The 20,170-nt window shown below is 61.0% G+C and overlaps 12 protein-coding genes across 12 annotated transcripts; 7 read left to right on the forward strand and 5 right to left on the reverse strand.

The window, feature by feature from the left end:
* The first annotated feature begins 56 nt into the window (after nucleotides 1-56).
* On the forward strand, nucleotides 57-1,395 carry OSTLU_29713 (predicted protein). The gene has a single exon (XM_001422790.1). It carries the CDS (start codon nucleotides 122-124, stop codon nucleotides 1,322-1,324), a length of 1,203 nt encoding a protein of 400 aa, XP_001422827.1. The 5' UTR covers nucleotides 57-121; the 3' UTR covers nucleotides 1,325-1,395.
* A 187-nt stretch (nucleotides 1,396-1,582) lies between these two features.
* OSTLU_29714 (predicted protein) lies at nucleotides 1,583-3,404 on the forward strand (the record flags this gene model as incomplete). Its single annotated transcript, XM_001422791.1, has 2 exons — nucleotides 1,583-1,736; nucleotides 1,900-3,404. 2 exons carry the CDS (start codon nucleotides 1,583-1,585, stop codon nucleotides 3,348-3,350), a joined length of 1,605 nt encoding a protein of 534 aa, XP_001422828.1. The 3' UTR covers nucleotides 3,351-3,404.
* Nucleotides 3,405-3,444: 40 nt separating this feature from the next.
* OSTLU_6260 (predicted protein) lies at nucleotides 3,445-4,110 on the reverse strand (the record flags this gene model as incomplete). The annotated part of the gene is made up of 1 exon (XM_001422873.2): nucleotides 3,445-4,110. A coding segment is annotated over one exon (666 nt), but the record flags the coding sequence as incomplete, so codon positions are not given.
* Nucleotides 4,111-4,430: 320 nt separating this feature from the next.
* On the forward strand, nucleotides 4,431-5,366 carry OSTLU_19223 (predicted protein; the record flags this gene model as incomplete). The annotated part of the gene is made up of 1 exon (XM_001422792.1): nucleotides 4,431-5,366. One exon carries the CDS (start codon nucleotides 4,431-4,433, stop codon nucleotides 5,364-5,366), a length of 936 nt encoding a protein of 311 aa, XP_001422829.1.
* Nucleotides 5,367-5,519: 153 nt separating this feature from the next.
* On the forward strand, nucleotides 5,520-6,674 carry PYR3 (Dihydroorotase, mitochondrial precursor; the record flags this gene model as incomplete). The annotated part of the gene is made up of 1 exon (XM_001422793.1): nucleotides 5,520-6,674. Exon 1 carries the CDS (start codon nucleotides 5,526-5,528, stop codon nucleotides 6,672-6,674), a length of 1,149 nt encoding a protein of 382 aa, XP_001422830.1. The 5' UTR covers nucleotides 5,520-5,525.
* Nucleotides 6,675-6,722: 48 nt separating this feature from the next.
* OSTLU_89854 (predicted protein) lies at nucleotides 6,723-7,814 on the reverse strand (the record flags this gene model as incomplete). Its single annotated transcript, XM_001422874.1, has 1 exon — nucleotides 6,723-7,814. A coding segment is annotated over one exon (1,092 nt), but the record flags the coding sequence as incomplete, so codon positions are not given.
* A 110-nt stretch (nucleotides 7,815-7,924) lies between these two features.
* OSTLU_94153 (predicted protein) lies at nucleotides 7,925-8,569 on the forward strand (the record flags this gene model as incomplete). Its single annotated transcript, XM_001422794.1, has 1 exon — nucleotides 7,925-8,569. The coding sequence occupies one exon, from the start codon at nucleotides 7,925-7,927 to the stop codon at nucleotides 8,567-8,569; it is 645 nt and encodes a 214-aa protein (XP_001422831.1).
* A 65-nt stretch (nucleotides 8,570-8,634) lies between these two features.
* On the reverse strand, nucleotides 8,635-9,447 carry ELIP/CBR21b (possible early light inducible or carotene biosynthesis related protein; the record flags this gene model as incomplete). Its single annotated transcript, XM_001422875.1, has 1 exon — nucleotides 8,635-9,447. The coding sequence occupies one exon, from the start codon at nucleotides 9,445-9,447 to the stop codon at nucleotides 8,791-8,793; it is 657 nt and encodes a 218-aa protein (XP_001422912.1). The 3' UTR covers nucleotides 8,635-8,790.
* Nucleotides 9,448-9,615: 168 nt separating this feature from the next.
* OSTLU_52043 (predicted protein) lies at nucleotides 9,616-11,864 on the reverse strand (the record flags this gene model as incomplete). Its single annotated transcript, XM_001422876.1, has 3 exons — nucleotides 9,616-10,265; nucleotides 10,338-10,839; nucleotides 10,897-11,864. 3 exons carry the CDS (start codon nucleotides 11,862-11,864, stop codon nucleotides 9,831-9,833), a joined length of 1,905 nt encoding a protein of 634 aa, XP_001422913.1. The 3' UTR covers nucleotides 9,616-9,830.
* Nucleotides 11,865-12,009: 145 nt separating this feature from the next.
* On the reverse strand, nucleotides 12,010-13,046 carry OSTLU_25941 (predicted protein; the record flags this gene model as incomplete). The annotated part of the gene is made up of 2 exons (XM_001422877.1): nucleotides 12,010-12,513; nucleotides 12,601-13,046. 2 exons carry the CDS (start codon nucleotides 13,044-13,046, stop codon nucleotides 12,042-12,044), a joined length of 918 nt encoding a protein of 305 aa, XP_001422914.1. The 3' UTR covers nucleotides 12,010-12,041.
* A 399-nt stretch (nucleotides 13,047-13,445) lies between these two features.
* Nucleotides 13,446-18,288, forward strand: OSTLU_19230 (predicted protein; the record flags this gene model as incomplete). The annotated part of the gene is made up of 2 exons (XM_001422795.1): nucleotides 13,446-14,413; nucleotides 14,622-18,288. The coding sequence occupies 2 exons, from the start codon at nucleotides 13,446-13,448 to the stop codon at nucleotides 18,286-18,288; spliced, it is 4,635 nt and encodes a 1,544-aa protein (XP_001422832.1).
* Nucleotides 18,289-18,321: 33 nt separating this feature from the next.
* OSTLU_94154 (predicted protein) lies at nucleotides 18,322-20,151 on the forward strand (the record flags this gene model as incomplete). Its single annotated transcript, XM_001422796.1, has 1 exon — nucleotides 18,322-20,151. The coding sequence occupies one exon, from the start codon at nucleotides 18,322-18,324 to the stop codon at nucleotides 20,149-20,151; it is 1,830 nt and encodes a 609-aa protein (XP_001422833.1).
* Between the last annotated feature and the right edge of the window lie 19 nt (nucleotides 20,152-20,170).

A 20,170-nucleotide genomic window follows, 5' to 3' on the forward strand; every position in this document is an offset into this window, starting at 1 on the left:
TCGCGCGAGGGCGCCTCGAAACGACGATTGGCTTCGCCGACCGACGCCTCGCGCACTTCGCGACGCGATGTCGCGCGCGCCCGACGTCGCGAGCGAGCGACGCGACGCGTCGCGCGTGTCCATGCCGTTCGCGCCCGGCGCGATCCCGCGAAGCGAGAGCTACGACGCGTTCGTCGCGTCGGTGCCCGACTCGCGCGCGTCGCCGGTGAAATCGCTCGCGCGCGCGCGCGATGCCTCCGCGAGCGCGACGACGGGCGACGACGAGCGACCGCGCGTGATGCTGCTCCACTGCGGCGGCACGCTCGGGATGGGGGTGGAGTCGTTCGAGCTGCGAGAGGCGGACGTCGTCCCGCGCGCGGGTGGCAAGTACAGACCGCTGGGGGCGTCGAAATATCTGTTGGACGTGCAGGAGGTGATACCCGAGCTGCGAGATTTCGCGCGGCTGGACGTGGAGGTGTTGATGAATAAAGACTCGAGCGAGATGGACGGAAAGGATTGGGTGACGCTCGCGCGGGCGCTGCACGAGAGGAGGGAGGAGTACTCGGCGTTCGTCGTGGCGCACGGAACGGATACGATGGCGTACGCGGCGAGCGCGCTGTCGTTGATGCTGGTTGGGTTCGGAAAGCCGATCGTGTTGACGGGCTCGCAGTTGCCTCTGTCGTTCGCGCGATCGGACGCGCGCCAAAATTTGATTGACGCCCTGACGTGCTGTTGCGCGAGTCGAAGCTGCGGAGGTACCGTGGATTTCGCGGAGGTGGCGATTTGTTTCGGCGGTAAGCTTTTACGCGGGAATCGCGCGTCAAAGACGAGCGCGACGGTGTACGCGGCGTTTAGTTCACCTTCGTATCCAGCGCTCGCGAGATTAGGAGTGGGGGTCGATTGGAACCACGCGCGTTTGTTACGGCCGGCGCCAGAGTACGCGCCGCAATTTGAGTTGAATTCGAACGTCATACGCGTCCCGGTGATTCCTGGCTTAGACATCGAAAAGGCGTACGGCGATTTGTACGGTCGAGGCGTGCGAGGCATCATCTTGGAAGCGTTCGGCGTGGGAAACTTCCCGCAGAGCCTCGTCCCTTGGCTCACCAGCCAAGCGTCGCGCGGATTGCAAATCTACCTATCGACGCAGTGTCAAAGCGGCGAATTACGACCGGAGCTCTACGCCGCCGGTCTCGGCGCGTTAGCCGTAGGGGCCAAATCTGGCCCGGTCATGACCAGCGAGTGCGCCGTGGTCAAAATGATGCTCCACATCGCGAATCCCGAGCTCGAGCTCCACGTATCGTACTCTGGCGAAGCCGGCGACGTCGATTTTTGCGACATCAAGTGACCGCTCGCGCCTCGTTCCACGCACTATCCAAACCTAAAAGTAGCCCTTTTAATTTTAGCCACCGCGCGCCGAATCGACCGACCGCGCCGGCGTCGGGGCCACGGTCAAAATCGCGAACCGCCGCTGGACTCGCGAATGGCGACTTTGGATGGATGACTTTGGTCGGCATCAGATCGCGACGCGTCCACGACGCACGCGCGCATCGATCTCCCTTTGGACGCGCACACGCGCGCGTGAACGTGATCCCACGCCGTCGCGATGTCGCTCAAGTCCATCAACCCCAACGCCGAGCTCATGAACGCCGATGCCGCGCTGTTCATGAACATCAACGCCGCCAAGGGTCTCCAAGACGTGATGAAGACGAATTTAGGCCCGAAAGGGACGATCAAGATGCTCGTCGACGGTGCTGGAGGTGCGTGTACGATCGTTTCGTCGATACATCGCGGTTTCGCGCGTCACGGCGGCGCGTGAGAGATGCGCGGTGACGGTGATCTGTTGGATTTCGCGCGAACGCGGCGCGGCGTTGACTCTGTTGACCGAACGACTGACGGCGATGTTGAAATCGATGTGCGTAGGTTTGAAGCTCACGAAGGATGGGAACGTGCTGCTGAGAGAGATGCAGATTCAAAACCCGACGGCGATCATGATCGCGAGGACGGCGGTGGCGCAGGATGATATCACCGGGGACGGGACGACGACGACGGTGCTCGTCATCGGAGAGTTGTTGAAGCAAGCGGAGCGGTATTTGAATGAGGGTTTGCATCCGAGAGTGATCGTGGAGGGATTCGATGTGGCGAAACGCGAGTCGCTGAAGTTTTTGGAAACGTTCAAGCGCGCGGCGCCGGGTGTGGAAGCGCCGGATCGAGAAATGTTGTTGTGCGTGGCGCGCACGGCGTTGCGAACAAAGTTGCGGGAAGAGTTGGCTGATAAGTTGACGACGATCGTCGTCGACGCTGTGTTGTGCATCGCCAAACCGGAAGAGTCGATCGATTTGCACATGGTGGAGATCATGACCATGAAGCATCAGACGGATGACGAAACCAAATTGATTCAGGGTTTGGTCCTCGACCACGGGGCGAGACATCCGGATATGAAGAGATACGTGGAGGACGCGTTCGTGTTGACGTGTAACATCAGCCTGGAATACGAACGATCGGAGGTGAACTCGACGTTCATGTACACCGATGCGGAACAGCGCGAGAAGATGGTCGCCGCCGAGCGCGCGTACACCGATGAAACCGTGCGCAAGGTGATCGCGCTCAAGAAGCAGGTGTGCGACGGCAACGACAAGGGTTTCGTCGTCATCACACAAAAGGGGATCGACCCAATCTCTCTGGACATGCTCTGTAAGGAAGGCATTATGGGACTTCGTCGCGCCAAGCGCCGAAACATGGAGCGTCTCGTCCTCGCATGTGGTGGTCAATGCATCAACTCTGTTGAGGAACTCTCGCCGGAAATTTTGGGCCACGCCGGCGAAGTGTACGAGTACGTCTTGGGCGAGGAAAAGTACACTTTTGTGGAAAAAGTCGTCAACCCGACGTCGTGCACGGTACTTTTAAAAGGCTCGAACGATCACACCATCGCACAGCTCAAGGATGCGGTGCGAGATGGCTTGCGGGCGGTGAAGAATGTGTTGACCGACAAGGCCGTGGTTCCGGGCGCGGGTGCGTTTGAGATGGCCTTGAACAAGCACTTGAAGGAGAACGTCACCAAGATGGTCGAAGGTCGCGCGAAACGCGGCGTCGAGGCGTTTGCGGAAGCCATGCTCGTGGTCCCGAAGACACTCGCGGAGAACAGCGGTTACGATCCGCAAGACGCCATCATCGACATGCAAGAGGAGCACGACAGAGGCAACGTCGTCGGTTTCGATATCAGCATCGGCGAGCCCTTCGACCCCACCATGAGTGGTATCTACGACAACTTTCTCGTCAAACAGCAAATTCTGCACTCTGCGCCCATCATCGCCACGCAGTTACTCTGCACGGATGAGGTTCTCAGAGCGGGCGTGAACATGCGCAAGCGATGATCGACGCGAGTCAGAAACTTATAGAATTTAGTGGTGGTGCGTACGCACGTACGTAGTAGCAGCGTGTGTGAATCTACAAGGAAAGAATTGCTAATTAAGCGCGCGTGAAAATGTATATTCCGCCCGCGGCGGCGCGTCCGATCAACATGTCCTCGTCGCAAAACGTGAGATGATACGTGCCCACGGCGGCGCCAGCTTCTCCGCCGCCCATGGACGTCAGAGCGCCCCGAAGCGGAAACTTCAGCTCGAGCTCTTTGATAAACATCAGCACTTGATGATTCAGCGACGACCGAGGCAAAATCGCCGGCGCCAACAACGTCTCGGCGAGCGGCGAAATACTAATCTCGCTCACCTGCGCCTCTTGAAACGTCAACGCGATGCGCCGCCGCCCGACATCCTTAAAACTCGCCTGCACGCGCAATCCGACGCCTCCCGGCGCGCCAACCTTCGCCTCGCTCAACAAAAACGGCACGCTCAGGCGTATCTCGTTCGTGATCCCCGTATTCGTCCCGTTCGCGCACCCGAAGCTCTGAAAAATATCCCCCACCTCGGGCACCCCCAACCTCTGCGACGCCATCAACAGCCCCAGCACGTCCGCCGCGTTCGTGTACGCCAACCGCCACTTCCCATCCAGCGCATCCCACTCGATCGTCTCGCTCGTCGTCAGCCGCTCGAGCGCGCCCGCCGCCGCCATGATCTCCGCCGCGTCGTCGCGCGTCGCCAGCGCCCCGCGATACGTCCCCGCGCACGCCTCCCGCAGCCGCGCCCTCGCGCGCGCGCGCGCCTCGTCCGCGCGCGCCTCCGCGTCGACGTCACCACCCTTTCCTCGCGCGCGCGCGTCGTCGATCGCGCGCGTCGTCGTCGCGCGCGCCCGCTCGAACCTCGAACCGACCCCCGTCGACGTCGTCCTTCGCGGCGACGCCGCCGCGCGCGCGCGCGCGCGCGTCGCGTCCGCGCGCGCGACGGCGACGCGCATCGTCGCGATCGCGTCCCGTTCGCCCGAGCGCCGCGAACTCGCGTCGCGCGCGCGTCGCGCGATTGTGACGCGCCACATCGCGCGCGATCGTATTCTCGACGCGAATGCCGCCGCGCCCTCGCGCGGACGCGTCGGTGGACCTCGCGCGCGCGCGCGCGAGCGCGGACGACGTCTCGCATCGCCTGTCGGACACGCGCGCGCGCACGGTGCAGGCGGTGGAGCTCACGGAGCGCGCGCTGAGGGAATTCAGAGACGCGGACGCGCGCGACGCATCGAAACCGCGATCGACGCTCGTCTCGCCGTACGACGGCGAGGAGGACGAGGAGGGCGGAGATAACGAACTCACGGCGCTGGTGCGGCAGCTGGAGTCGTTCGCGGAGAAACGAACGGGGACGGGACAGGCGCCGCGAGGGGCGAACGGGACGAGCGGGACGACGCGCGGCGAACGGGAACGAGAACGGGAACGAGGAGGGGATAAATGGAGCGTGAAGAGCGGAGATAGCGGCGATGGACGATCGATGAACGATGAAAATTCGTTGGTCGGGTACTCGATGATGTACGGGAGCACGGTGGACGACGATGGGAGCGCGGCGGACGCGGATGAGCTCGCGAGCGAGTTTTCGGTTGATTTTTCGCTGCCGAGCGAACGCGTGGCTGGGGGTGCGACGGCGAGGAACGATAAAAAGAGCGAGCTCGGGAGCGTGAGTGGGCGGATAAACGCGGTGAGCGATAGTTTAACGACGAGCAAGTCGCGATTGCACGAGAGCATCGCGAGCTTGGAGCTCGAAGCCGGGTTGACTGAAAACGGCGCCGAGATGGATTTCGAGCAGTACAAGGACGACATGCCCGTGGTCGGGAACACGAAGACCGGTCAGGTCGTCATCGATTTAGCCGCGAGAGGCGTGAACTCGCTCAGTCGATCGAGTTCGCAGTTCATGGGCGAAGGCAAAGGCGGTCGGGGCGGCGACGGCGCCGAGCTCAGTCCGCTTGTGCGAATGTTCAATAGCGTGTGCGGCGGTTGTTGCGCCCTGCGCAAGTGACGCCGCGCGCGAGATGACAACCACCACTAGCTACGGTGGGTGCGTGTAAAACTAAACAGCGCAGCGCGACGCGATTCGACGCGACGCGCGCGCTCGAATCGAGACGAGCGTCTCTCGGCGCCGCCGCCGCCCTCGCGCGTCACTTCGAGCCCGCCCGCCATGCCGCGACTCCTCTCTCCACGCGCCCTCGCGTCGTCGCGACTCTCCCTCGAAGCGACGGTGCTTCCGGGTCGTCGCGCGCGCGCCTCGCCGCGCGCGCGCGTCGCCGTCGCGCGGGCGTCCTCGCTGACCATCGCTCGACCGGACGACTGGCACCTGCACGTCCGCGACGCCTCAAAGCTCGCCGACGTCGTCCCGTTCACGTCGAAGACGTTCAAGCGCGCGCTGGTGATGCCGAACCTGACGCCGCCCGTGCGCACGGCGAGCGAGGCTGAAAAGTACCGGGAACTCATCGCGAAGGCGGCGCCGGCGAGCGACGGATTCGAACCGCACATGACGCTGTATCTCACGGATAACACCACGGTAGAGCAAGTCGAGGAAGCGCACGCGTGTGGATTCGTGCGAGGGTATAAGCTGTACCCGGCAGGGGCGACGACGAACAGTGAATTTGGGGTGACGGATGTGGCGAACGTGGCGAAGGCGACGAAACGCATGGCGGAACTGGGGCTGACGTTGCAAGTGCACGGAGAAGTGACGCACGCGAGCGTGGACGTGTTCGATCGAGAGGCGAGATTCATTCAGGACGTTTTGATGCCGCTGTTGGATAGATCTCCGGATTTGAGGGTGGTGATGGAACACATCACGACGCGCGACGCCGCCGAGTTTGTCGCCGCGGCGGGGCCGAACGTCGCAGCGTCAGTGACGCCGCAACACGTGCTGTTCAATCGTAACGCCCTTTTCAAGGGTGGTTTAAGACCACATTTCTATTGCTTGCCCATCTTAAAGCGTGAGGAGCATCGCGAAGCCGTGCTCGCGGCGGCGACGAGCGGGAGCGGCAAGTTTTTCCTCGGCACCGACAGCGCGCCGCACCCCAAAGGCGCAAAGGAGGCCGCGTGCGGGTGCGCGGGTATCTTCTCTGCGCATGCCGCGTTGCCACTCTACGCCATGGCTTTCGAATCCGTCGACGCGCTCGACAAGCTCGAGGCGTTTGCGTCGCACAACGGAGCCGACTTTTACCGCGTCCCGCGTAACACCGAGACGGTGACGTTGGAGAAGAAGGCTTGGAAAGTGCCGGATGAGTACAAGTTTGGTGACACTACGGTGGTGCCATTTTACGCGGGTGAGGAAATTCCGTGGAGCGTGGTGTAATTAAAATCGACAACAAATTGTAGGAGACGCGGCGAAGATAATCAGCCATTACAAATTGTACGCCTCGCAGCTCTTGACGCCGTTCTCCTTGCAAAACTCGATGCTCAAATCCCAAAGCTTCGCGTTAGACTCGGCGTTTTTCGCGCGCGGCGCCATGGCATCGGCGCCGAAACCGGCGAACGCTTTGGATAAGAGAGGCATGCCGAACATGTACGTCGCGCTCTTGTGCATCTTGAACAGCTTGGACATTTTAATCTTGAACGGCATGTAAAGCGTCGCCTTTGTTATGGACGGCAGCGACGCCGCGTTCACGCTCGTCATCGCTCCTTGCGCGGGCGTCAAGGCCAAGATGCTCATGATCTTTCGCAAAACCGGGTTGTAATCTCTCCAAATGTTGCTCGCCACGAAGCCCGGATCTGCGGCGGCGCAGACGATCTTGTTATCCGGATACGCCGCATCCAATCGTCGCTGCAGCTCCACCGTCATCGCCAAACACGCCAACTTGCTCGACCCGTAGTTCCCCTTCGTCTTACTCGCACCCTTGTAGTAGTACTGATACTTGTTTGACCCGAACCACGTCGTCACCGAACTCAACGCCACCACCCTCGCGCCGTCGCTCTTCATCAACTGCGGCAACAACAACGACGTGAGCATGAAGTGTCCGAGATAATTCACCCCCATGCATATGTCGTACCCTTGTTTCGTCGTCTTCGGTCCACTGTATCCGCTCGCCCCGTTCAATCCCGCGTTATTCACCAAGACGTCCAATTTTTCATACTCCTTCCCAAACTTTTCCGCGAACGCCCTGACGCTCGCGGCGTCGCTCAGATCGAGCGCCATCACCGCCACGTCGTTCGCGCCCCCGTTTGACGCGTACTCGAGCGCCGCCCTCGCTCTGTCGATCGAGCGACACGCCATGACGACGCGCGCGCCGGCGTCCGCGAGCAACCTGGCCGTCTGCAACCCGATCCCGGTGTTCGCGCCGGTGACCACGGCGATCTTACCGCGCATGTCCACCGCGCACGCGGCGCGAATGCCCATGGCGCTTCGTTGGACGACGTCGACGACGGTCGGGCGCGATCGCGCGCGCGACGCGACGTCGCGGCGGAGTGACGACTTTATCCACTTCGCTCGGGACACTTTTCGGCGCGACTCCGAGGCGCGACGCGCACGTCGCGACGCGCCGACGCGCTTCGACCGGTCGCGCGCGCGCGGACGAGCGACGATAGACGCGGGCGATCGTCGAGACGATGCCGGCGCCGACGCGACCGCCGACGCGACACCACCACTTCGAGACTGGGACGTACAAACCGAGCGGGCTGTTCCTGCCGGACGACGAGTACGGACGCGCTTTGGACGCGCTGGTGAAGGGCTGCGTCGATTGCTTGCTGACGAACGAAAAGGGAGAGGTTTTGCTCGGGCTGCGCAAGCACGAACCGGCGAAAGGGACGTGGTGGTACATCGGTGGACGGATGCGCACGGGGGAGACGGTGGAGGAGACGGCGAGACGGCACGCGAAGCGAGACATCGGGATCGAGATCGACACGGAGCGGTTTCGATTCGTGACCACGAGCACGATGAATTGGGAATTTCGAGTGCAGGAGCCGGCGGGGAACGGGACGTGCGATATTAACGTGGTCCTCGCGGCGACGCTGACGGAGGAGGAAATCGCGCGCAAGACGATGTGCGCCGACGAATATTTAGATCAAAAATTTTGGTCCGTGGAGGACATCTTAGCCGTGACGGACGAAAAAGTGATTTTACCGCCGATTCACATCTCTGCAAAGAAAATGGTGTGGTCTGAACGCGAGGATGCGATGTACGCGGCGGTGGCTCGCGGCGCGGACGACGCGGAAATCGCCCGACTCGCGCGCCGCGCGTACGAGTTCGCGTGAAGCGTTCGACGTGGCGGACGCGGGCTTTCGCGAAGCCATAGTTAGACGCAATTGTTTTAATGATTGATGCGCAAATGTTTTCGTGTTGTTACACTAACTGACTAAGTAAGAAGTCTTCGATCATCGTCGTGAAAATTGGCGCGGCGGAGCGCACATCGTTAGCGCTGCCCATCCTTGCTTGAAAAAATGTTGTTTGTTTATCTTTGTCCGATATCGTTCGATTAGAACAGCGCGGAGCCGCCCATGATCTTTTCGACGATCGGCAACGCGACGAGACCGATCATCGCACCGCGACCGTTCGTCATCTCCGCCTCCGCGCGGAACGGCCCGAACGCCTCGGGCGCCTCGTCCAAGCCGTTCGGCGACGACTTCTTGAGCGCCGGCGCCAAAGAGGACGCCAAGGTCAAGATCACGCAGGCCGGCACGAGGAAGAACCCGGCCGCCGGGTACGTGGACGTGCGCGTGATGCCGTCCGCGAGCGTGAACGTGCGTTCGTTGAACAATTGGTGCATGAAGCTCGTGTTCGACGTCAGCTCCACGTAGAGCGCCGCCGTCCACCCAATCATCGCCGCGCGACCGTTGATCGTCTCCACCGCGCGCGAGTCCTTGAACGCGAGCATGACGGAGTCGAGCATGGAGTTATCGTTCCCGAGCGGCGCCGCTTCGGCGATGGAGCCGTCGGCCGGGTCGATCGCGTCGACGCGCATCGTCGGCTGCTTGGACGCCGCGTCGGCATCCTTCCACTCGGAGTTCGCCTCTTCGACCGCCTTGGAGACGTCGTTTTCGGCGCGGACCGCGACGGAGGCGCGGCGGTGCGCGCGCTGCGTCTTGACGACGGCGCGGGCGGCGAGTTGGGGGCGAGTCGTGACGGCGAACATGTCGTGCGTGCGTGTGCGAGAGTGACGCGATGCGGCGCGCCGTCGACGGTGACGTCGAATTTTGTCATTTTCGCGCGTCACTGTTTACGCATACGAGCGGTCGGTCGCGCGACACGAATCGTCGACGTCGACGGTTCGCGCGTGACGTCACGCGACCGCGCGACGAAACGCGCGGTCGCCGCGGTCGACGCGGTCGACGCGCGCGCGGTCGGAGGCGAGGCGTCGGCGTCGGCGTCGCGCGCGACGCGCGAAGCCCGCGGGGCGCGCGGCGAAGGGCGCGGCGAGACGCGACGGTGCGCGCGACGACGCGATGGACGCTTTATGACTTTATGGGTCCTCGGGACGAGGGGGCGAATGTTACAAGTTTGAGCGATGCGCGCGATTCATCGCCCGTCGCAGACGTCCGCGACGTCGTCCGGTCGTCCGACGATGACGTCTTCGCGGTCGATGGTGACCATGCCGAGCCTGGCGCCCTTGGGCTTTTTCACGTACTTAGGAGACGTGTACGAAACGTTGACTTTGCCGCCCGTTCTCACTTTCGAATGAAAGCTCGCGACGTTGGCGGCGAATTGGATGTCGTCGTCTGAGGCGGTTTCGCCTGGTTGTTGGCGAAGGATGACGTGCGCGCCCGGGGCGCCGCGAACGTGAAACCACACGTCTTGGTCTTGTCCGAAGAAAAGCGAAACCGCTTCGTTTCCGCGGCTATTTCTTCCGCAGTACACCTCCTTTCCACTCGGCGCGGTATAGATGCGAATGGCGTTCATCATCTCTTGCTTACGCGCTTGCTTACCGGTTTTCGGCTTCGCGCCGCCGCCCTTCTTCGCCGCCGCCATCGCGCGCGTCTTCGCGTCGGCGCCCTTGCCCGTGGGCTTTAAGAATCCACCGTCCACGAGTTCGGCGCCAATTTCCTCGATGAACAATAAATCGTCGCGCGATTTGAACTCGCTGACTTCGAGAATACTAAATTCGACGCCCTCTAAATACTCAATCTCGCTCGCATTTTGTTCGATGAGCGGCTCGACGGCGTCGGCGGTGCGACGCAGCTTTCTCGTCTTTTTGTACAGCGCCTCGGCGGTGCCCACAGGACCTTTCTCGGGATCTACTTTAAACATCACTGTCTCGCCCGTGGTGAAGTCTTGACCCTCAAGCTCGCTCGAACCAGGCTTATAGTTGTAACTGTACGCCATCAACGCGTCGGCGAGCAGTTGAATTTCTTCGTGCCCGCTCGCCGCCTCTAATTGCTTGCGGAACCCAACGTCTTTGCTCGCCAACTTTTTCAGACGCGCGCGCACGGCTTGTAAAATGCGCGAGCGTTCGCGCTCGAACACGTCGGTTTCGCCCGCTTCGCCGTACACAGCGCCGAAAAGAGCGCCGATCGGCCCGCCGGCAACGCTCAAATCGTCGGCGGCGGGCGGCAAGACGACGCCCGCGGACGACGGGTGCAATAACAACTGCCCGAACTCTTCGCACCACGTGGCGTTTGCGAGCGTACCCGCACTGTCGGCATCACTTGAAACGCTCGCAATCCATCGCATGAACTCATCGTACACGGCGACCCAATCGCTCGCACTCGCGGTTTCGACGCGCTCGCCATCGGCGACGCCCGCGCCGCGAATCAACGCCTTGGCCAAAGCCGGTGACACCCCTCGAAACGCGCGCACCATGCACTCATCCAAACGCGCTTCGCCCATATCACCACTGCGACCGCGTGCGACGTCGCGCAACACCGCGGTCCATCCGTCCACGCCCCCTTCAACCCCGGTCGTGGGATCGATCCCGGGCGCCGAGGGCGGCGGCTCGTACGCGTACCCGATCGCCAATCGCCGCACACTCGTCTGTTTCTCCCCAACCTGATACCCACACGCTAAAACTTCATCATTATTTTTACTATCAAGCAAGAACGCGTTGCTGTACCGCCCCATGACCTCACACAACAGCTCGTACTCTGCCTCACCTCCCGGCCTATCGCCGAATCGCAACCGACACGCGCGTTCCCACGCCGTCCCCACGCGCGCATCCAGCAGCACCTTCCCCTTGAGCAGCGCGTTCGCGCTCTCGCCAAAACTAAGATTCATCCCCTTCTCCACCTTGGCCCCGCGCGCGCTCATCGCGACGTGCGCGGTCACCGGGTGCCAACTCACTCGCACGCTCCGCCGTCCATCCGCCGCGCGCGCGTCCAGCGTCATCGAGTGCGCGTCCACCTGCGCGCACGCGTCGATCTTCACCGGCGTCGACAGCGCGTTTATCTCCCGCACGCTCGCGACGAGGGCGGTGTAATCGAACGTCGCGGGCGTCGCGCGCGCGGCGCGAACGACGACGAGCGAGCGGCGGTGACGCGGCGACGGCGCGCGCCGCGGCGACGCGAGCGACGCGATGCGCCAACGCGCGCGCGCGGGGATGCGTGACGCGCGGTACATGACGCCGAGCGCGGGCGCGGGCGGGCCGCGGGCGCGCCGCGGGCGGACGCGCGCGAGGGAAAGTGAGGACGCGGCGCGAGCGGGACGCGAAGCGTCTCGGCGAAAGGTTCGGCGCGCGAATGAATATCTGGCGATGAGCGTTGACACGCGCGCGCGTTCGTTCGGTCGGTCGTTTGTCTAGGATGTCTTGGCCGATTTCGGGGTGACTTCCTCGGCGCGCGTCTCGCGAAGGAAGACGCGGTCTTCGGGCTTGTTGTTCTCTCGCTCTTCGTGCGCGTACGAAGACGCGATGGCGAGCAAGGACCCACAAGGACTGAAAGCGAGCGCTGAGATGGAGGTGGGGTAGCGGGGCGACTGAAAAAGTCGCTTTTTAGCGTCGCCATCCCAAAAATTGACGTAACCGTCGCCGCCGCCCGTGGCGAATGTGCCGTGGACGGGATGAAACGCCACCGCGTGGACGGGATAAACAATCTCACCCACGCTCGCGTCATCGGTTTTGCGATGACACTTGAACGCATATTTTCGCTTGTCGTTCTCTTCATCGCGTATGAACTCCACCGCTACGCGTCCCTCGACGCTCGCGGCCACGAATCCATCGCCTCGGATATTTGCTGCGATGGCGCGCGTTTGAAACCGCATGCTCGAACGTCTATTTATCAACGGACGCGGCGGCGCTTCCGACGCGCGTCGTCCGTCATCACCATCCACACCGCGCACTAAATCTCGCGTCTCGTACGCCAAAACTTGCCCATCGCTCGTCGCCACGAAAATCTTACCGTCTCTCAAATCCGCCGCGTAGCACTTCCCAGCCGTCTTCGTCGTCGACACCGCGCGCCCTCGCTCGTCCTTCGTCAAATCCCACGCCCTAATCGTTCGATCCCAGCCAAACGTAAACAATTTCTTCGTCGCATCATCGTACTCCACCGCCGACACCGCGCCGTCGTCGTGCGCGCCGACGACGCGAAACGCGCCAGTTTTAAAATCGACGAGGCGCACCGACCCGTCGAGGCATCCCACGCACGCCGCGTCCTCATCCGTCCCGACGAACGTCCCGCACAGCGCGGGCGCGCCCAAATCGATCGAGTTCAACGATTTCACGTCCCCGATCTCGCGCGCGCGGCACGCGTACCGCCGCGCGGTCCCGTCCCAGGACGTCACCAGGAGCGTCAACCGTCGCGCCATCCCATCGTCGTCGTCGTCGCGACCCTCTCCCGCGCTGACCGCGCAGAACCGCACCGCGCTGACGCCGTCGCCGAACGCCGCGCCTCCGGCCCCTCGCACGTCGCGACCGAGGTCTCGATGCGCCATCGCGCGCGCGCGTCTCGCGCGCGCACCGCGCGCGCGTCCCGACCGTCACCGCGACGACGTCGTCGTCGCCCGCGCGCGCATCGGTTTATCGCCGATCGACGACGGTCAAACGCGCGTTCGGGCGCCGTCTCGATCCATGTGCGATCGCGATGACGCGCGCATAAATAATCATCGCCGCGACCGAACGCGCATTGCGACGCGCGCGAACGCCGTGTCGTGCGAGCGCGTCTCGCGCGGGCGTCGCGCGCGCACCGCATTTCGCGACGGCGGTCGATGCGGGCCCCGTCGCGCGCGCCGTGCGCGTCCGCGCGCCCGGAGGCCGGCGTCGTCGACGCCCTCGATGATCTCGCCGCCGTCGACGCCCGCGCGTGCGGCATCGGCAAGCTCACGATCGCGCACGACGACGACGACGACGACGCGCGAGGTCTCCGCCATCGCGACCGCGGCGCGTTCGCCCTCGATTTGCGCGCGTGGTCGTTCACCGCGCGCACGCAGCCGGTCCGCGCGCTCGGGGCGTGCGCGCGAGACGCGTCCGTCGACATGCGCGTGCCGTTCAGGGACGAATACGAGCGACACAGGGCGTCGCGACCGGACGAACGCGCGCCGCGAGGGGCGAGTTGGCGCATCCATCGAGTGCGAGGATGGCGCTTCGACCTGCGCGCGCTGTACGAGGAGGTGAAAAGACGCGGTGGCGCGGACGCGATCGATGGAAATCAAGGCTGGCGCGAGGTCGCGGAGGCGATCGGGGCGCACGGACGCGGATGCGCGGCGGGACACGCGGCGAGAGCGCTGCACGGGGCGTGGCTGGAGGCGTTCGCGCGCGACGCCAAGCGAAGAGAAGACGCGGTGAAGAGCGCGCAGTTCGACGCGGTGAAGGGAGAGATCGAACAAGATGACGCGCTGGCGATCGATGCGCTGTGTGGGCTCGAATTTGGGGCGTCGGGCGCGCCCGAACGGCGAGTCAAGGTGGAAAATGTGCGTAATTCGTGCCATATCTTCTTCGCGCGGGACCGGGATGACGGCGAATCGCACGCGTTCGCGGCGCGTGCGACGCGCGCGCGCGATGATGGGCGTCGCGATGACGTGCGACTGACTTTTACGGCGCGTGTTTTCGCGACGCAGGGCCTCGATCTCGTCGCCTCGCAGCTCGCGGACGCGCCCGAGGGCGACGCCGACTGCGACGTGTGCGGCGCGAGCGGGAACGAAGACGCGATGATCCTGTGCGATGGGTGCGATCGAGGGTGCGTATACGACAATGCCACGCGAGAACGCGCGCGTGAAAATTATCTCGATCGTTCGGACGCGCGTTCGGGGAGAGAGAGCGCTCGCGCGGCGCGCGAGGGCGCGGCGAACGCGCGCGTGGGCGACGGTTAGACGTGGGGTTTAGAGGCGCGCGGGGGAGAAGGAGCCGCGAAGGAGCGACGAGACTGACGAATGATGCGCGCGTAGGTCACATATGTACTGCTTAACGCCGAAGATGACTGAAGTGCCGAGTGGAGAGTGGTTTTGTGGACGATGCGAAGAGATTGACGCGGAGGTGGAGCGATTGAGCGCGGATGAAGGGACGCAGTTTACGCTCGGCGATTTCAACGAGGCGTGCATAGAATTTGATACGGCGTTCTTTGGCGAGGACGCCAAGCGAACTGGGATCGATATGCAGGTGATTGAGGAGTGTTTCTGGCGAATGGTTGAAGATGCGAGCTCGGTGGATGATGTTTGCGAGGTCAAATGCGGCACGGCGATTGACACGACAAAGTACGGAAGCGGGTTCCCGAGACACGGCGAAGCGCTTCAGGTAAAGATTGACGGCGTGAGCCCGGAATCTATCAAGCGCTGGTCAGAGTCGAAATGGAATCTCAACAACGTCGCGCGCGCGAGTGGGGAAAAGTCGTCGCTACTGGGCGCGTTGAAGGATGACGTGGCGGGCGTGACGACGCCATTCTTAGAAGTCGGAAGCACGTTTAGTTCCACGACTTGGCGTCGAGAAGAGCATAACATGTACAGTATCACTTACAATCACTGGGGTGCCGCGAAACTGTGGTACTGCGTGCCGGCGAGTGCAGCGGACAAGTTGGAAGAATGCTTCCAGAAGGTGATGCCCGACGTCTACGAGGCGCACGTCAACGATTTGGGAAGCGTCTTTACGATGCTCTCGCCGAGCTTCTTGATGAGCGCGGGAGTGCCCGTGCACACGTTGGAGCAATTCCCAGGAGAATACGTGGTGACGTATCCCGGGGCGTACTACGCGTCGTTCAACTGTGGATTGAACTGCACGGAGAGCGTCAACTTTGTGCCCGCTGACTGGCTCCCAGAGGGCTCGGCGAGCGTGGAGAGAAACCGATCGTACGCCAAGCGTTCATTGTTTAGTCACGACGAGTTGGTTTGCAGAGTAGCAAACAATCCTAGTTCGAGCATAGCGCCGCACTTGTGGCCCGAGATTGCGCGCTTGTACGCTGAAGAGGCAAACGGTCGCGCCGAGCTTTTCGCGTCTGGCGTGACGCGCAGCGCGCAAATGACGTCAGCAGACGACGACGACGACGACGATGGCTGCGAAAAGCCTCGTAAAGTACGATCTAGGTTTGACGATGCATCGAACTCTGGATCCGATGAGTGCGTTGTTTGTCGACACATTTTGTACTCGTCTGGCGTCGGGTGCTCGTGCGACGAGACGCGCAAGGCGTGCTTGCGACACGTCAACGACTTGTGCAAATGTGCGATGTCGAAGAAGACGATGTTTTACAGAGAAACAGTGGCTGATTTAGAAAGTCTGGTGAAGAAGACGGAGAAGGCGCTTTCTCAGAAGGAACTAGCCAGCTTAAAATCCAAGCACAGCGACTTGGACTCAGTCACAGTGAACAAGAATCTCGTCAAGAAGGCTCAGGCTTGGGTGAAACGAGTGGGCGAAGAGCTCGTCAAACCACCTTTGCCGCCGCTGGACAAGATGAGAAATTTACTCGCTGCGGGTGAAGAGTTTATTTGGGGTGGTGCTGATATGAAGGCGGCTCGAGAAGCGTACACTCGCGTGACGAACGCCGTCGCGTGGCAGACGAGTCTTGTGGCGCTGAAGCAAAGGCTTGGATCCAGTGCTGGTGCCGAGGCCGCGCACGATGACGCTGGTGAAGCGCGATTGAGATTGAACAGACTAAAAGAGCTCCTTGACAACCCACCGGTACCGATGCCTAAGGCTGATACTCAACCTTTCCGCGATTTGCTCGCGGCGGGCTTGAAATTGGAGGAACGCATCAAGGCGGCTCTCGCCGAGGTACCGAATCCATCTCCTCGCGCTTGTACGACGCTTCAAACTGAAGCGAATAAGTTTGGTGTGGAAGTCCCTTCATATAAAAAGCTGAAGGACGTCATCGTTAGAGCAGGCGCGTGGTCCACGAAGGTGCGCGGCGCGCTTCCAGGACGACGACAACTCCCGCCGCGCGAGGAACTAGCGAATGCTCGAGAGATCGAGGCGTTATACGAAGAGGCGCATGGATTACCCGTTCAGCAGAGCGAACTCTTGACTTTGCGCAAATCTTTAGAAGAGTTGAATTTTTGGCGCGCAAAGTCTGAGTCGCTGTTCGTCGCCAAGGTTGACGTGGAAGAAGCCGAGGCGCTTCTCAAGGAGGGCATGGCGTTGTCAACAAAACTCGACGAGGTCGACAGACTAGCCGATCAAATCAAAGCTGTCAAAGTGTGGGCCGATCATGCTCGAGCGAGTGATTATCCGGGAGCAAGAGTGACGGATTTGCACATGCTTCTCGTCGAGGGTGAAAAGTTTAGCGTGCGAGTGGACGAAGTCGAGTGGTTGCGAAACCGTATCGTCGTCCGGGAGCTGGCAGAGAAATTGAAGGACATGGTTTCATCGAAGAAATATCCGCTCGCCGAAGTCGAAGCGGCCGTGCGGGCGGGTAACGAGTTCCTCGACTCCGAAGATAAAGAGGTTGCCCCAGATGAAGAAGCGCTGCTGGCGCAGTGCGAGAGCCACATCAACGCGGCGAAGAAGTGGAACGAGCGCGCGGCGGTGATGCTCAAATCTCTCGATAGTAAGGACCGACCGTCACTCGAAGACGCCGCGTCGCTCATCCGCGAAGGAAGCTCGATTCCAATCTTTCTGAATGGATTCGACGTGCTTTCAGAAGCGGTCAATGTAGCCAAGTCTTGGTTGGATCGTGCACAACCTTGTTTGAAGGGAAAGCAGCTCACTCGTCGCGGTGTGTCAAATCCGATTCCGCCGCTTTCCGAGGCGCAAGAGCTCATGAAAGAGTCTTCGAACTTGAAATTGTTTGTCAAGGAAGTTGAAGCTTTGGAAGAACGCGTCGAAGCCGCAGAAGAGTGGGACGTGGACGCGAAGGACGCCATCGAGCGCTGGCGAGAAGACGGCGCCGAGGTGACGTTGACCGAGCTTGAACTTTCGCACGAAGACTTTGGATTAGAATTACCAGCCATGGAGACAGTTCGCATTCGTTTAAAGTCGCTCAAGTGGGAAGAACGCGTCGCTAAGATCATTGCACCCAAGGCGAAGCTCGTCGAGGACACCGTTTTGGACGAGCTCAGGGAAGAAATCGACGTGCTTCAAGACTTGAAAGAGGATCTTGTCGCTGAAATCATGAAACGGTACACGATTGTGGACGAATGGCGCAAGAAAGCGGATCGTTTGCTCGATCCTCCTCTCCTTGAAGACGGTCGATTGGCTCCGAGTGCATCACCGGAGGAAATAGACGCCCTCATCGCCGAAGGCAAGGCACTTCCCGCTGACGTCTCGAAGGTAGAAGACCTCGAGGCGTCGTTGGCGGATCACGCACAGTGGGTCGACACCGTTCGTAAGTGCTTGAACAGTGTCGCTGAAGGTCGATCTCGCCCTTCGATTGACGAATTATACGATCTTCTAGCGGAGGTGGAAGATTTGACCTTCAAGTGCTCAGAGAGACAAGCGCTCACAAATGCGTGCAACGCCGCCACGGCGTGGACGGAGAGGCTCAACGCGTTGCTCTGGGCAAACGATCAGGGTGAAGTCAAACAAGAAAAAACGCTTATCGAAATGTTGAGCAATGTTCTTGATTCCATCAAAGCTGGTGTGGAAGACATCACCGGGACTGGCGAACCGCCGGAGACGGAGGAGGGTTAGTTCTGCCTTTGTCGACAAGCTGGAGGAATTCAAATGGTTGGATGTGATGATTGCGGTGACTGGTATCACTTAAAATGTATCAATGTGACGCCTACTATGGCAAAGACGATGCACAATTACATCTGTCCGCCATGCATCGCGAAGAGTGGCAAGGCGAGCGCACTCTCGTTGGATACGTATCGCTCGGTGCATCGCACCAATCGCCCAAACGTCATGCTTTTGCGAGAACTCCTCGGTGAAGCGCAGCGATTTCCTGGAGAAGTGCCAGAAGAAGCCGTGTTGAATCAAGTCATCAATACTCACGACGCGTGGCGATTGGAAGTACGAAAGACTTTGCATAGAAAGAGTATGAAGGAAGCACACGACAACGCCATCAGTCAAGCTTCGAAGATTGCCCAAGAAGCAGCGATGAGAGAATCTGAGGAACGCACACGACGAATCGCCGAAGCGTCGCTCGCGGCGACTGCAGAGAACCCCAATCCTCCAGCTTCTCTCACGCCATTACAGCAAGTCATGCTGATGGGTCAAGCTGTCACGTTCGCCGCAACGCAGCGCACGCACGCGTTGAACATTTCGCCGTGTTCGCAGGAGATTTCAGATGTCGTCACAAAGCAGCTCGGGCAACTTCAACAGCTCGCCATGCAACTCGCGATGTGCCAAGCTCAAATTCACATGGCTCCAGTTCGGTCTAGGCCCCACATCCTCCACGTCTTGATGATGCAGCAACAGCATCTAAAGATGACAAACGAGCACGAGGAAGAGCTGGCAAATGTTGGCGCTAGCAACTGGCTCATGGAAGCGACTCTGCAACTATCTGGAATGTCTGGCATGATGCCGCCGCCGACGGCGCAAGACACCGGCAAAGAACCTTCAACATCCACGGGTCATGGTAGTCCAAGCGATATGTCTGCTCAGTTGAAGACGAACGAACCGATGATGGTTCCGCAGCAGTTCATGTTGCAACCGGCCATGCCATCGCTTGTCGGCGACGCGTCTGGAATGCCCAAGCAAGAGATGGATTACACGTATGACATTCCTCGAAAAGATAATGTCGATCCAGCGCTGCAAGTGTACGCGGGCATGAAGGGTGCTCTGGCGATGGAGCTGGAACCTGTTGAGGAGACGCTCGCGTTGATGCGCGAAGTGTGCGGTCCGGCGTGGAGAGAACAAGCCACGCGGCTCATGACTGGTGCGCCGTTCCCGAGGTTGATCAAGCTTCACGAGCTCAAGGAATCTGCCATGGCTGCTGGTCTTTGCCCTGGTGCCGGCATTGATCCTTTGGCCGATCGCGCGCACGCGTTGGAGGTTGCTGGACAAATCTGGCTCGAACGCGCCGCCGCCGTCGTGCAAGACAAAACGATTCCTATCGAGGCGGCGCAGTTGCTGCTTCAAGAGGGTCGATCTTTGCCTTTATACTTGAAGGAGGAGCTCGAGGAGTTGGGAGAGCGATGCGAACTGTATTGCGTTTGCCGAAGCGCGTACGACGCTCTCAGGCCGATGATTTGCTGCGATCGATGCGATGGTTGGTTTCATTACGAGTGCATCGGCATGCAGTCGCCGGCGCCGGGCGAGGAAGACGAAAACGCCGAAAACGTCAAGTTTGCCTGCCCAGAGTGCTGCGCGGCGCAAGGTATTCCGTACGTTCCGTTCCGTCCAGCGCCGAAGGACACGGACAAAGCGCCGGAGCGAGCCGCGCCTCCGCCGGCTGAAGAAGCTCCGGAGCCGCCAAAGACGGAAGAAGAAGCGAAGCCGCCCGCTAAACCAGAACCGGAAGTCGCGGACAACAAGAAGAAACGAAAAACGGTGGAGCCGACTCCGCCTGCTAATAAAAGTACCTCTAGTCGCAGCAGAAGACGAAAGTAGTTCTCTAGATTTACAACAT

Source organism: Ostreococcus lucimarinus, chromosome 21 (genome assembly GCF_000092065.1).
Source record: "Ostreococcus lucimarinus CCE9901 chromosome 21, complete sequence".
NCBI classification, from domain to species: Eukaryota; Viridiplantae; Chlorophyta; class Mamiellophyceae; order Mamiellales; family Bathycoccaceae; genus Ostreococcus; species Ostreococcus sp. 'lucimarinus'.